Source organism: Equus asinus, chromosome 14 (genome assembly GCF_041296235.1).
Source record: "Equus asinus isolate D_3611 breed Donkey chromosome 14, EquAss-T2T_v2, whole genome shotgun sequence".
NCBI lineage: Eukaryota > Metazoa > Chordata > Mammalia > Perissodactyla > Equidae > Equus > Equus asinus.
The window spans coordinates 718,601-733,064 of NC_091803.1; the positions used below are offsets into that span (position 1 = coordinate 718,601).

General features: G+C 63.0%; 1 protein-coding gene across 12 annotated transcripts in view; it reads right to left on the reverse strand.

The window, feature by feature from the left end:
• Positions 1-14,464, reverse strand: part of CHLSN (cholesin) — a 150,544-nt gene that overhangs the window by 9,393 nt on the left and 126,687 nt on the right. For 9 of the 12 annotated variants that reach the window (XM_014846651.3, XM_044747444.2, XM_070484056.1 and 6 more), the window contains one exon: positions 4,026-4,222. The exons of the other annotated variants lie outside the window; for them this stretch is intronic. In XM_014846651.3, the coding sequence (XP_014702137.2) occupies positions 4,026-4,222 (197 nt within the window). The remainder of the gene's footprint in view (positions 1-4,025; positions 4,223-14,464) is intronic. 12 annotated transcript variants of the gene reach the window in all.

Sequence of the window (14,464 nt, forward strand, 5' to 3'; positions counted from 1 at the left end):
AGCCCCTTCCCCCAGCCCCTGGCCCCACCCTCTACTCTCTCTGTCTGAATTTGACGTTCCAGGGGCCTCACGTAAGTAGGATCACACAGTATTGTCTTTTTGTAACTGTCTTATTTCACTCAGCATAATGTCCTCAAGGTTTACCCATGTCATAGCAGGTGTCAGAATCTCCTTGTGACAACTTTCACCGTTTTCCACATTGTGTTTATCCGTTCACCTGTCGACGGACACTGGGGCTGCTTCCACCTGTTGGTCACCGTGAGTAGTGCTGCTATGCACACAGGTGGCATGTATCTGGTGTCCTGTGGGTTTTTGCCTCCTAAATATTTCTCCAATCTGCCCCCTCTCTCCCTCTCGCCAGGGCCTGCCCTGGGCGGCTGCTCTGCACTGACCAGTCCGGGGCCTGACCAGGAGGCCCAGGTCTCAGGCCCCGGCAGTGCAGCTGGCCAGCGCCCACTGCTGAATCTGGCGAGTCCCAATTTCCAGGTTCTGGGCAGGGGTGCGGGGCGGTGGGGTGGGCAGTGTGTCTTTTGCGAGCTATGCTTGTGATAATGAAGAAACCAGGCAGACAAGCAGGTGACCAGAGATGGGTGTCCTCCCCAGCCTCGGGATGGCCCCCATGTGGGCACACGCTCACAGCACAGCAAGACAGCCCCTGAGACCTGCCCGTGCACACGCACTCAGCAGGACAGAGTTCAGTGTCCCGGCCAGAGTCGAACGCGAGCGGCTGCAGCCACGGCAGAACCACGGAACAACCATCCACCCCCACGACCTACAAGCAGCGCTGGGGAGTGGGGAAAGCTCACAGTCAGAGTAGGTCTCGGCCAGGAGGAGGCAGCGGCCGGGTCCCAGGCTCAGACCCCTGCACAGGACAGAGGATACGGACACCCTCTGCTGGGCAGCAGGGACAGGCAGGTGCAGAGCCCACCCAGATGGGCTCTGCTGGCCAGGACTCACCCACAGGATCGTCTGGGGCGGCATGGGGGCCAGCTCCTTCACACCCGGTGTGGTGTGACTTTCCAGAAAGTCTGCAGCCTCTGAGGGTAGCATGGTGAGGGGCCCACCGAAACATGTCCTGGGTGGAAGGTCTGGGCCAGCCCTGAGCTCCCTGCAAGCAGGTCCCCGTCATTCTGGGCCCACCTCGTAGGAGGGGCACACGGCATGGACAGTAACTCGCACAGTAACTACCTCTGGACCGGCCAACCTCCCAGTTGACTCTGAGAAGGAGTCACCCCACTCACGGGATGTGCCTGGTCTCCCTGGTTGCCAACGGCCCTGATGGCCCCACCAGCCGAGACCACCGGAGAGGCCTCCATGCTCCCAGGAGCAAGGGCCCTCAGACACCTGGCTTCGTGACCCACGCAGTCCCTTGAGGTTAGGCAAAGACAAGACATGACGTGACCGGCTGTGGCAAGGCCGGGAAAGGAGGGAGGAGGCCTGCCCTCTGGACGCAGAAGCCCCCTCGCGCTGGCCCCTCGGGGAGGCATGGCCTTGGCACCGATCAGGGCTGGAGCGTCTCTCCACACCAACCAGCTTCGGTCCTGGGCTTTGCTTTGGGAAGACACCCCAGCGCCCCGGCTATTCTGCGTGGATGTGGTTTCCTGGGGTCGGGAGGCGTGGAGGGCTCCGCACAGCAAATGTCCTCTCCTGACCTCCGATACATGCACCCTCGGGACCTGAGCGCCTCCCCAACTCTCCCGGGGCCACAGGAGTCGGAGGAGGCCAGAGGATGGAGTGGCTGACTGAGATGCTGCTGGGGACGCTGTGCTGGACATGCCTTGCGAGAGTCTCAGAGGTGTCCTCCCTGGACGCCTCTGGACGCCTGCGTGACCTCTGCCCCCAAGCATTTCTGAGGCACCAGCCAGCCACGACACCGCCTCTACTTCCTGCGGGACGTGGCCCAAAGCTTTCTGGTGGGCGAGGATGATTCGCGACCCCGAAAACCCACTGCAGGTAGGTGGTCTGCTTCCGAGGTGGGGAAAGCCCCTGGTCGAATGGGCCGTGCTAGCCACCCCTGGACAGCAGCTCTGTCCCCGCCAGCCCTCCCAGCCTCCACGGCCCGAGCTCCCAGGGCTCAAGGGCTCCAGCCAGGGGTGGGAAGGCCCCACCCCGAGAGGGTGTCTGTCAACGTGTCAGAGCAGGCCAGGCCTCCCCACGGCACGCTGGTTCCAGGAGAGCTCCTCCAGCTGCCAGGTAGCCCAGAGTGCGGGAAGACCTCAAGGGCCTGCACGGCACACAACCATGGGTCGTTAAGGCCGATGGTCTGCAGATGGGGTACAGGGGCTCCTGGCCCAGGCCGGGCCGCCTGTCCCTCAGCTCTGACAGCTGCTCAGAGTGAGGGGGAGCAGCAGGTAGAGAGAACAGACAGCTTGATCGGCGTCCCCGCCCCCAGCAGGCACCTGGAATCTCCAGCAGGATTCCGGCTCACCGCTGACGAGTGTGGAGTAAAGAGCCACCAGCCAGCTGTCCCTTCAGAGCAGCTCCAGCCCTGGGGACACGGCCCGTCCTCCTCTCCCTGCAGAGGCAGCGCCCTGAGTCTGTCAGATGCGCCTGGTGACCCCTCCAGTGAGGAGCCAAGAGGGGGCGGCTCAGCTGCCTCCTGCGTTACCCAAATTTGCAGTCAACACTGTACAGAATGTGAATCAAAAGCACAGCGAGACACCACCCCACACCCGCCAGGATGGGCATCGTCAGCAAGTCAGACAATAACAAGTGCTGACAAAGACACAGAGAATGAGAACCGTCTGCCGGGGGGAATGGAAGAGGTCAGCCGCTGTGGGAGTCTGTCCCTCCGACGTTTAAACACACAGCCACCACAGAGCCCAGAGTTCACTCCCAGGTATCTGCCCGCGAGAAAGGACAGCACGTCCACGCAGAAACCTCACACCCATGTCTGTGGCCGCATCACTCACCACAGCCAAGGGGTGGAAACAACATAGGTGCCCATCAGCGCACAAGTGGACAGACACGGTGTGGTGTACACACACAGTGGAATGTTACTTGACCATAAAAAGGAATGATATCCTGACACCTACCACGTATGTGAACCTGGAAAACATCGCACTAAATAACAGAAGAAGGTCACGCAAGCCCACATAGTAAACGACTCCATTTATGTGGCTGCCAGGAGCCGGGGAGCGAGCGGAGGGGCCTTGGGGGTGAGATCTAAGGGTGCAGGGCCTCTTCTGGCGTGTTTCGGAAAACGTCTAAAGTTGACCGTGGTGATGGCTTCACAACTCTGTGAATACATTAAAAACCACCGAACGGTAACTTCAAATGGGCGAGACGTACGGCGTGTGAGTTCCATCTCAGTGACGTCGCTCCCAGAAACGGTGAGGCAGCGTATCCGTGGCGGACAGTCCTGGGGAGCTGACCACGATCTGCTTTGCTGACTCTGCCACTCCAGCACGGTGAGTGAGTCCAGGAGGCCCCGCTGGACACAGGACTCTGCTTCCCTAGAAGCTTCTAGAAACTCTGGCACAAAGTCGCTGGCTGCGTGTTTGCAAACTGGGAGGTCCCCAGGTGCACCTTGGGGGCCCAGTTCTGGGGCGAGGGTTACAGTCACCCGCCAACTCCGAGGGTTGCAGCCATGCTGTCCCGGCCGCTCGACGCCCAGGCAGAGCCAGGCCCCGCATGCCAGCGACAGTGCCGGCTCCAGGACAGCTGCATCCCTCTGCCCTTCACAGCGGACACTGAGGAGCAGCCTGGGAGCTCCCTCCACCCCTCCCCACCCTCCCTGGACACGGCCGTGCTGGTCAGTGTCCGTAGCCCCTATTGACAGCGTTCCCGATGCCTGTGGTGAAAACTCCACCACGGCGGGTCTCGAGCCACCTGGAGGGCATAGGTGACGCTGGGAAGTGATGGGTTGCTGCATGGCCAGTGGTCCCAGGAAAGCTGGATCTGATCCAGGTCACCTGAGTCCACAGCCTGCGGCCCGCCCAGGACACCAGAGACCCTAGGGGGACGGTCCTGCCAGTCCCCCGCTGCAGCTCAGCAGGTCCCAAGTGAGGGGCGCGGCCTCTTACCCGCAGAGGTAGTCCAGGGCCAGCTCGGCGCCCGAGCGCCTGGCCGGCGGCTTCTGGGCCACAGCAGTGCCTGCCTCCCGCAGCCGCTTCCTCTCCTCTTTCTTCCGCTCCTTCTTCAGCTTCCTCTCGAGCACCCTCTTCTCCTCTGGGGACAGCTCGGGGTCTGTCTCCTGCACGGCCCTGCATGCCGCTGCTCCCTGAAAATCAAGGCAACCCACCTGTCAGGGTTTCAGGACATGGGTGCGCTGGGCGGGCCACACGCAGCTCCCAGACGCGCTGCCTCGGGAGCTCCGACACCCACGGTGGGTGGGCTCCGGCCCAGAGCCCCCTTGCCTCCAGGACTCGGGGACAGTGTTCGCCCTGGTAAATGAGGAAGGGGCTACACAGACTCCGGAGCTCCAGGGGACCCAGCGCCTGGCAAGACAGCCTGTGGGGAAGGGCCAGGTTAACTGCCACCTGAGCACGGGTCAAAGTTGACCGACCACAGACCCCTTTCCCAACTCTGCGCCTGCGCTCCAGTGTGGCAGACCCCAGCTCCAGACCCTGGGGGAGCCCCGTGGGTGCTCTGCTGTCCCCCCGCCCCCTGCAGGTGTGGAAGGTCTGGGCCGGGAGCAGACTGGCCGGTGGGGTCCAGTCTTCCTTCAACAAGCATTTGCTGAGCCCCTTCTGCATACGCGAGCCCCGTGCCGGCCGGCACTCCTGAGGACAGCAGGACAAGCCTTTCCCAGGGCTGGTGGGGGGGCAGTGCAGGACACGCTGGTGGCTGCTCCCTAGGGGGCAGTGGCCCCCTGATGCAATCTTCCCCGCCCCCTCCCACCAAGGAAGCACAGCGCCCTCCGCCTCCCCAACTAACTGTCCAACCGGGGGGAGGGTGCGGGGCGGCTTGAGCAGCCGTGCACACGCTCATCTCCCTGGGACACCAGGACACCAGCACGTTCACTGAGGCAGGCACCAGGGAGCCGGCTTCCAGGAAGGAGTGCACTGCCCAGCCGCCCACGACAGTGCCCCTGGCCCCCACAAGCCAAGCGGGGTTCCATGTGTCCCCATCCTTCCTCTGCCCCGCCCCCCCACCCCCAGCAGGTCCCCTCATGAAATGCCAATCCCTTGACAACCTTTGTGTTCCCACTCAACACCCGGCTCCTTCCGGAACCTTCTAAAACAAAAGCGCAGCTCTCCCCAGCTCCTCCCTCTTCCTGCTTTAAAGCCAGCTGGGATGCACCAGCAGCAGGGCCTGGGATCGCACTGGGGACTGCTGGCAGCCTGGCTCGAGACACACACAGGGACTCCAGCTCCTAATGGGGGGCTTGGACCACGGGCACAGGAGGGGCCTCTGGACCCCTCCTCTCCTGGGGAAAGGTGGCAACCTGCCAGCACGTGTCCTGAATGCAGACCCAGCTCGAGGGCGGCAGCATGGCCCAGGAGAGCCCGCACGGCCGACAGGCCAGAGGATGGGGCAGCAGGGGCTCCGAGCCCACCTGGCCACCTGAGGGCCGCTGGTGTTGTGAGTGGGGCGTGTGAGGCCCAGGGGAGAGGAGTCTGACGTGCACGCTCTGGACACCTGCAGCCCAGACCCTCCCCGCACCCACTCCCTAGACCCATGGTGGGCTGGCTGGGCGGGCACCATGGAGAATCTGGCACCGAGAGAAGCAGGCAGACAACCCTCCTGGCACAGGCCAGCCTCTGCCCCTCTGCAGCCACGCGGGCTGCATCACACTGGCTGCTTGGGCCAAAGTCCTGGGGACGGTCAGGCTGCCGCCGCAGTGTACCTGGGATCTGTCAACACTGCCCTCCAAGGCGGGCCAGCAGGCTGGGGAGGTCAAGGAAGGGACAGGGAGGGGTGGGAAGCACCGGCCCCCACAATGGGGCACCTCCTTGGCTCCAGCTGTCACTGGGACACGGCAGCACCCTCAAACCCAGGGCCGAGGAGCCTGGTCACGTGAGAGGGGACCCTGTCCTGTGGAGGACTCCTGGGTGCCCTATGTGCTTAGCGACGGCCCATGAGGTGGACACGGCCCCCAACCAGGCACAGTCCCCACGGAGGGCACAGGAAGGAGGCCGGAGGGAGAGGGCACGGCCAGGGCCACAGGGCTGGCAGCAGGGACTTGAACTCAGTGTTGCCTGGCGTGGATGGGGACAGGAGACCTGCTGAGGCTCCCACTGTTTCTCCCAGGGCTTCCGGGACGTCCAACATTAAGATCCTGGACCAAGTGACCCCTCACTGCCAACCTCAGCTGCTTTGGGGTGATGCCCCGTGAGGGTGTCAGGCTGCAGGGGGGCCGTCTCAGCGGTGCTAGGGCCAGAGAGGGACCCGGGGAGGCGGGGGGGCAGGAGACAGCAGACAGGGGCAGGACGTCCCAAGGACCACGCAGCACATCGGGGTGGGGACATGGCTCTCTCAGACCCTCCTGCATCCTCTGCCTGTGTAGTCGGGGGCCAGTGGGAACAGCCCGGGAAGCAGAGCTCTTCCTATGATGCTGCGGCTGCCGGGCACCGTCCAGGAGACTGCCGTCCCTGAGGTGCCAGCTCTCACACAGCCGCCCTTCTGACTGAGAAGGAACTTTCTCCGGTTGCCACCGACCTGATGACCCTCCAAAGGATGAGGTTCTAATCAGCAAACAGTTTTAACACATTTGTCACTGCCGCATATACCCACCAAAGTTATTTCACCTACAAGCTGCCCAGGGGCTCACGAACACCACCAAACACCCCAACAACCTCAAAAGGAAAGTGGGAGTCCGTAAGAGAGGTCGTTGGGGCCCCTTCTGGGGACAAGACTTTCAGGAGAAGATGGGGCCTCAAGAAAGCTGTATGGGGCGGGCAGGGCTGGACCACGGCTGCCCTGGAGAGCCTTGGCCCCAGGACTCAGCGCAGCGCCCACCCTGTCCACCCCACCAGCCCACCCCACTCTTGAGGGAGACGTGCGTGGGCAGGCAGCACTGCTTTCCAAAACAGGATCAGTCATGAGAAAGAAGCCGCCACTACACACATCTGCTGCTGATGCGCTTATCAGAATGTGTGCGGTTTACGGCTCAGGCCTCTAACCGAAATTCTCAAAGCTTTAAAAAAAATGCAATGACCATATCGCAGTGCTGGGACCGCCTCCAGGATTTTAGATTGGACGAAACACAGAATCTCGTGTTAAGCGAAGTAAAAATCAAAACCTCAGCCACATCCTCACTTCTGCAGATAGCCGTCTCCAGGATGGCGTTTCCAAGGGCACAGAAGCATTTCAGGGGGTGTGAAAAACTTCAGGCAGACCCCACCGAACCGACGGACCCCAGCCGCCCTCGAGGACCGGGGTTCCGTGTGGCCGAGAGACTTTGAATCTCGTCCTCACGTTTCCACACAATGTTTCCACGAACTAGATTAAGCAACCTGCACTTACGTGATTAGATGCATTTAAGAACCAAATCCTCACCAGCCTCTAGGGCAACAGCTCCAACCACATTCGGTAAATGCCTTGAAAGTAAACCACAAACCCACAGCTGGCTGGCGGGAGAGAGGGCTGCACCCGCCCAAGGAGACACGGAGAGACCGCTCCCAGGAAGGCTGCTGAAGACGACGGGACCACGTGCAACAAACCGTTGCTCCCCTTCACCCGGCTAGCTCCCGACAGGAGACAAGGAGGAGAAATCACATGCGCGCAACTGGGAAAGGTTTCTGGAACTCAGTTCAGGCAGAAGAACCTCAGGCAGGATCCGCAGGAGCTGATTTCAACGAGAACAGGGCCGGTGTTCTTCAGACCCGGGAAAGGGGCCCCGGTTCTCCTGCAGACCCCGAGAGGGACAATATTCATGGATTACACACAGCCCACAGAACCCGCAGAAGTGAAAACCCAGAGAGATCGCACCAGGGACCAGAGGAGGGTCTTGCAGATCTCAGCCAAGGGAAAGCTGGGAGGAGCCCCCGTGGGGTTCCCTCCCTCTGGTGAACACAGGACCCCATGGACTGAGGCTCTCGGTAACAGCTGGCACTGGGTCCACGAACGGCACATCGAGCTCCCTCTGGGTTGGGATTTCCTTTGGTGAGAACCGACTGTGAGTGCAGCCACGCAGAGAAAAACAGAAACCTGGAAGGGCAGTCATGGCTGACATCAGCCACGGTGGGACCTCTTGCACACACCCTTTAGGCCCGTTTTCATGAGGGGAGCTGCTGAAACCTCCAGGCAGGCGGTCGGGCCACAGCTGTGAGTGCAGGCCTGCAGGGGTGAGCGGGGGAGCCTTGTCCCTCGCAGCCCAGGCACAGCGAGGCCCACCCTACAGTGCCCAGCATACCCCCAGCTCACCCCGCCTAGTGCCCTCCTGGTCCTGGGGCCACTGCCCCAGATCAACTTCCCGCACGTAATCTGTGGTCCCTGCTCTGCCTCTTGGGGATCCCGTGAGACCCTCCAATGGGCAAGAGCAGCTGCCTGCGCCTTTCGGTCCCCCAGCCTGAGGACGAGGCCACACGCCGGCTTCAGGGCAGGCCAGGTGCCGCTCTCTCCCTCGCCGGCTCAGACCCCACCTTCCACCCCAGCTGACTCCTCCCTGTCCCCCCGACCCCTCACGCCTGCCCAAGTGCAGCAGCCTGGCTGTGCAGTGGGGTCCCCAGGGGCCAGGGAGCAAGAGGCCTTTGGTGTGGGGGTGCCATGGGGCCCTGAGGAAGGCTCCAAGCCAGTGTGGCTGCCCCTCCTTCCACCCCCAGAAACAGGGTCATCAGAGCCCTGCCCAAGGCCACCCTGGTCTCACACCAGGCAGGAAAGTGGCCCTGGGGCCTCCCCTGTCCCACTGAAGCACAGAAGAGAAACAGGCCACCACGGGAAGCTGCCACACAAGTGTCCTGTCCCCGCAGGTGTGTGCAGGTGACACCACCTCTGGGGTGCTCCCTGCCAAGATTCAGGGACTAATACCAGAATCTCGGCTCCAGGGGCAGGGGCTTTGGGCCATCAGAAGACACTGAGGCTGGCGGCCTACTGACACTCCGTGACACCCCCCACAGAGAGCCCGACCTCAGGGCACCCTTGTTCCCACCCAGCTCGGGGATTCAGGTCATAGCCAGTCCTCTCTGCCAGCCAGCCGTCCTCCTCCCTCCTGTCTCAGGAGCAGAGCCTTTGCCTAAGAAAAGCAGACAGACCCGGGAGGGTGGGGAGGACCCGTGTAGACCCGGGGGGGAGGGGACAGAGTATAGACCCGGGAGGGCCGGGAGGACCCGTGTAGAGCTGGGGGGACTGAGTATAGATGTGGGAGGGTGGGGAGGACCCGTGTAGAGCTGGGGGGACTGAGTATAGACGTGGGAGGGTGGGGAGGACCCGTGTAGAGCTGGGGGGACTGAGTATAGACCCGGGAGGCAGGGAGGACCCGTGTAGACCTGGGAGCATCGAGTGCAGACCCAAGAAGGCAGGGAGGACTCGTGCAGACAGAGGCCTCAACCACCCTGTCTGCCGGGACGCCCTCCAGCCCAGTGCTCTTCTTCTGGGGACCTCCAGCTTGCTGTCCTCTCACTTGGGGGCCTGATGCGCCCCCGACCCCTGCCCGGGGCAGGAGCACACCCTTGGCACACGAGGCACCAGGTGCTTGGTCAGCATCCACACCGCCAGCAGCAGCAGGAAGAGCGTGGTGCGTCCGACAGCGGCGGGAGGACTCTGGCCGGCTGTGCACGGCCCGCGTGGCTGCACCGCGCCTCTCGCTCTGGAATGACTGTGATCCTGGCCGACTGTCTAACCGTTTCCTGCCCACGTTACTGAAGGAGACCAGGGCTTGCTCAGGGCCAGGCAGGGCCAGGGCTGAAGTCACCTGCAGCACCAGGTGCACCCCGGTGCCCCTCTCTGCACTCTTATTTGGGGGTGACCTGGCACCCTGCCTCTTTCTGTAGGGAGGGATGTCGCTGCAGCAGGGGGAACCGATCACAGGTGTGTGGAAACCGGTACCCCCGAGGAGGCGGGCAGGTGCAGCTGTGGCCCTCAGCCTCGCCTGATGTCGGGGTTGGGACCAGCGGCCACTGCGGTGGGTGGAGCCGAGAAGGCCGTCCCACGGTAAAGCACAGCCTGAGACATGAGGCTGACACCCTGCCATGTTTACCACTCTGCTGACAGCGCCAAAGACCTGCCTCCAATGGGGCCAGGGTGACCCTCTGCCCCAGACTCCCGGCCGCCCCCATGTGCTCTCAGGGCCACCAGGAAACCTCGGGGCGCTGTCTGCTTTGCTGTCACCTGTTTACCATCTCTCCCAAGGCCGCCTTCCACGCAGCCAGCTGCAGGCGTTGTGCACACGGCACTGGCTGACATGGGTTTGGGGGCGTCCTGAGACACAGGGCCAGGGCCTCACTCTGAGGGGAGGCTGCCCCCCGCCTGTCAGGCCTGCAGCAGAGGGCTGGGGCACGCTCGTGGATGAGGACACGTTTTTGCACCTTTTGCATCGGCTCCTTCTGGTGAAACCACGAGCAGGGGCCAGCAGGAAAAAGGTGGGAGGAGGTTACAGGGACAGAGCCACAGGTTTCTCAGTGTGTCATTTCCTGTCTCTGGGGTCCCCTCTGCACCCCAACCACAGTGTCAGGCCTTCGGGGTGGGGCTCTCTAGGGGTCCCGTGTGGATGGGGGGCTGGGCCGTCCTGTGGACCCTCCGTCACCATCAGCAGGCGGGCTGGGCTTCTCAGGAGCTGCTGCAGCCATGGGCAGCTCCAGTCGGGGGGCTGGCGGGGGGGTGATGGGCAGCGGCTGAGGATCAGCAGCAAGGGTGTTAAAGGAGACCAGCCATTCCAGCCCAAACTGACCACAGGAGCTGGACTGTGAAGCAGCCACTCCGAGAGCAATGGATGGTGCTGAGCGCCATGGGCAGGGCCAGCCTCGCGCCCCCGGGAGCAGTATCCATGGGGCAGCCATGCGACCCATCCAGATGAAATCCCACCAGACCCCTCCCACAGAGCCTCGCCAGGGTCTGGCTTTGAGCTGGAAGGTCCAGTTTGGGCTTTCTGCCAGATGAGAGACATCACCCACTTCCTCAGGGGGAGGGGCCGCTGATAGTGGTCTGACAGACACAGCAGTGCAGACCGGGGCGACACAGGTTGTGACGGGGATGCTGGCCACACAGCAGCGTGCGCCTTTGTGCCATCTGCTCACACCTTTTACTGAGCGTGGCAGGTGCCCTGTTGAAAGGTCTGACTGCCCTAAACCACAGGACCTGAGGAGCCTGCGAGCACTTGGGCCCCAGGCTGCCCCAGACCCAGGCGGCCAGCCAGCGCCTCTGGCCCGAGCTCCTGGGCTCCGCGAGGGTCAACAGTGGCTTTCTGTGTCCCAGAGAAAGGGCCCATTGTCTCTCCCAGTGCTCCCAGGAGCAAAGATAAAGCACTCTCCTTTCCAGGCAGAGCTGGGGGGAGGACGCCGCCAGCCCCGGCCCGCAGGGCCCTGTCTGTGTGGGCAGAGCTGCGGGCGAGGACACAGGGAAGGGGCTGCTGTCCCGGTCTCGGCCAGCGGGCACTGAGAACCCAGGAGGGGCCAAGTGCTGAAGCCGGACGACTTGGCGAGGCATTCCTGGAGGGACAGGGTGGCAGTGGACGCCCCGCCTGGACTCGGCAGACAGCCAAGCCAGCCCCGCCCCCGGCTGCAGAGCTGGGACAAACCCCTGAATCCTCTGCATCTCCCCGCTCGGAAAACAAGAGTTACCACACTCAGTGCTTACAAGGTTTTCCAAGCAAGGGACACTTCTCCCTGGCTAGACCTTGTATGGAAACCCACCACCTGATCGATGTGGAGCTGCTGGAGGGGGTGAGGGGGTGAGGGGTTTCCCTGCCCACCCAGCAGGGCCTCGAGGCAGCTCTGGGGACCAGCACTGGGGTTCACTGCGTTTCCACCTGTCCAGATACTGAGGAAGACCTCCTGACATTGGGGGGCATGTTCTGCTTTTCAAAATGTGGTGTAAAGAAAAAACAACTTCAGCACGAGACAGAAGACCTAGAACTCAGCCCTAATTTAAATAAAGACCCAACCTCTGCACCACAGGCTGTCCCCTGTGGTCCCCCAGCCCGGACTCTCTGACACTCCAGGCTGAACCACCCACACGCATGTGCACGCACACGGGCACACAGCCCCTTGCTGTGGTCCGCTCTCGTGGTCCACTCTACGGTGCGGCACCTGCTCTCCCAGGCAGCGGGGACGTGGCAGGAGCGTGAGCATGAGCTGAGGCCCAGAGCACGGCTGCCCCAGAGAAACATGACGTTGTCCCCAGGCCGTGGGAGCAAAGTACAAGTCAGTAAACGAACGTTGCACGCTCTCTCTCACGTGGAGTCTCTGGAGTCAGTGTGCCTTACATTCGAGCCCATCTCCACTCGGACTGGCCCCACTTCAGGAGCACAGCATGTGGCCAGGCTGGGGCTGTCACCACAGCTGTGTCCCCAGAGCCGGGCCCAGTGCAGCTGGTCACGAGAAGGGACAGCAGGGGTCCTCCTGAGCTCCAGGGGTGCTGGGGGTGCCCCCTGAGAGGCCCAGCTCCTGACGTCCTGGTCAGCACACAGGCTCCCTCTCCAGGCACCCAGTGCAGCCAAGCCCAGGGGCATTCGCTGACTCATGTAACAGCAGCGTCCACACAGAGCTTTCGGGTGTCACGGATGCTCTCTGTGGGCCCCCTACAGGTGTGAAGTGGGCCGTGTGGGGAATCGTCCTGGGGGTCCCCACAGCTGGGGAACAGCAGAGCTCAGGCGTCCTGTCCTACAGCTGGTCCACTGGGGCTTCAGGAGGAGGGAGCAGGGCAGAGACCCCACCTACCCAGGCTGGTCCTGACTCCTGAGTCACCAGGACCGGTCCTCAGAGGGAGGCAGGAGGCCGGCCCAAGTGCTGAGGAGGGGCTGGGCTGGGCCTTCCAGACGGTCGGGCTTAGATTCTGCCCCGCAAACCTGTATGGCCACCTAAAACAAAGTTACCCCCATCAGACACACGGGCTCTGACAGTCTCATCTCCGACCACCATCATCAGCTCCGGCAAAGGACTGTGGAGCCAGGAGCTGTGCCCGATGTGCCTGGAGACGCCGACAGGCCAGCAGGTGGGGGTGGGAGCAAGGCACCGGCGACCCAGACAGCTTCCTCCCCACACTGCAGGCTCCGGCCACAGGCTCCCAGCAACAGGAGGGCGTGGGAGAGTGAGCGGTGGCAGGGGAGGGACGTCAGGCTCAGAGGTGGCCCGACGGGATCCAACCATGTCTGGGGGACTCTTGCTGCCTACAAATTAGAAAACGTGCCTCATGCTGATAGGTTTACATCCTCAGATAGTTTTGTGGGGAAAATCCAGCCCACGTGCAGACCTCTGGGTCACCACAGCTGGTGCCAGTGAGGGCAACGCCAACCGGGGCCAGGGCAAGGCCACCAGCTGGTCAGACAGAGCAGAGAGCTCCCCACAGGACCGCGGCTTTAAAGAAATGAGGCTCAGAGTAGAAGACAGCAGACCCAGGGTGGGCAGAAGGTGCCCGTTGGGCTGGGCCAAGCGGCAGCCCCAGAAGGCCAGGGGCTGCCTGCACCTGTGCCCTCAGCCAGTGGAGCAGAGGAGTGGCAAGGTGGGGCCTAGGGCGGTGGGCCAGGGTGCTCCAGTGCCCTGCACAGCACTGAGGCCCCTCAACTCCAGGACAGCCCCCTTCCCGTTGGGGGACTCCAGCCTGGCCAGGGGCCCTGGGGTCCAAGGGCGAAGCTGGGGGCGGGGCTGACTAAGGGCCTGGGCTCTACTCACTAGCTCGGTGAATTCAGGCCCAGAACCATGTGTCCGTGCCTCTCCCAGGACACCACAAGGTCACACGCTTGGCCCCGTGTGTGAGGACAGGGACCCTAAACCTCTCCCAGGACGCCATGAGGTCACACGCGCTCGGCACAGAGGTGGCGCCAGGTGCATACTGGACAAGTCCAGCAGGTCTGTCATCCTTTGGTGGGACGGAACATTACCCAGATGGTGTCCGTGACGGGCACTGACCCCTCTACCTGGTGACAGGTGGGAAGGTGAGGCCTGGGGAGGGGGTAGGAACTGTGTGAGGTCACCCAGCAGGCCAGCAACAGACCCCAGACAAGCACTTGGGTCTGAGTCCCGCCCTCTCTCCTTCCTGAACCCCCTGTTGCCCCATCACCGCAGGGCCAGCGAGTCCTACCCCCCCATCCCACCACCACCAGGAGGCAGGTGGCCCAGGGCCCTGGGCCCAGTTTGTGTCCAGTGCTCCTAACACTCTGGAGGCGGCACAGCTGGGTGAGCGGAGCCTGAGTGCAGCTGAGCCCGTGGCCACCTCGTCTGCGGGATTGCGCCCCCAGGATCACGTCTGTACCGTCTTCAGTGCAGCGTCCAGCCCTGGCCACACCTCCTCCTGCCTCAGGAGTGAGAACGGAGCACGGCACAGAGAAGCAGCTGCGTTCCCATCGTAGTTGCGGGGCTGGGGCCCCTGGGGTCAGCTGTGGGGCCCGTGCGGCCTGCCCCCTGGCAAGGACCCGGCCCCAAGGTGA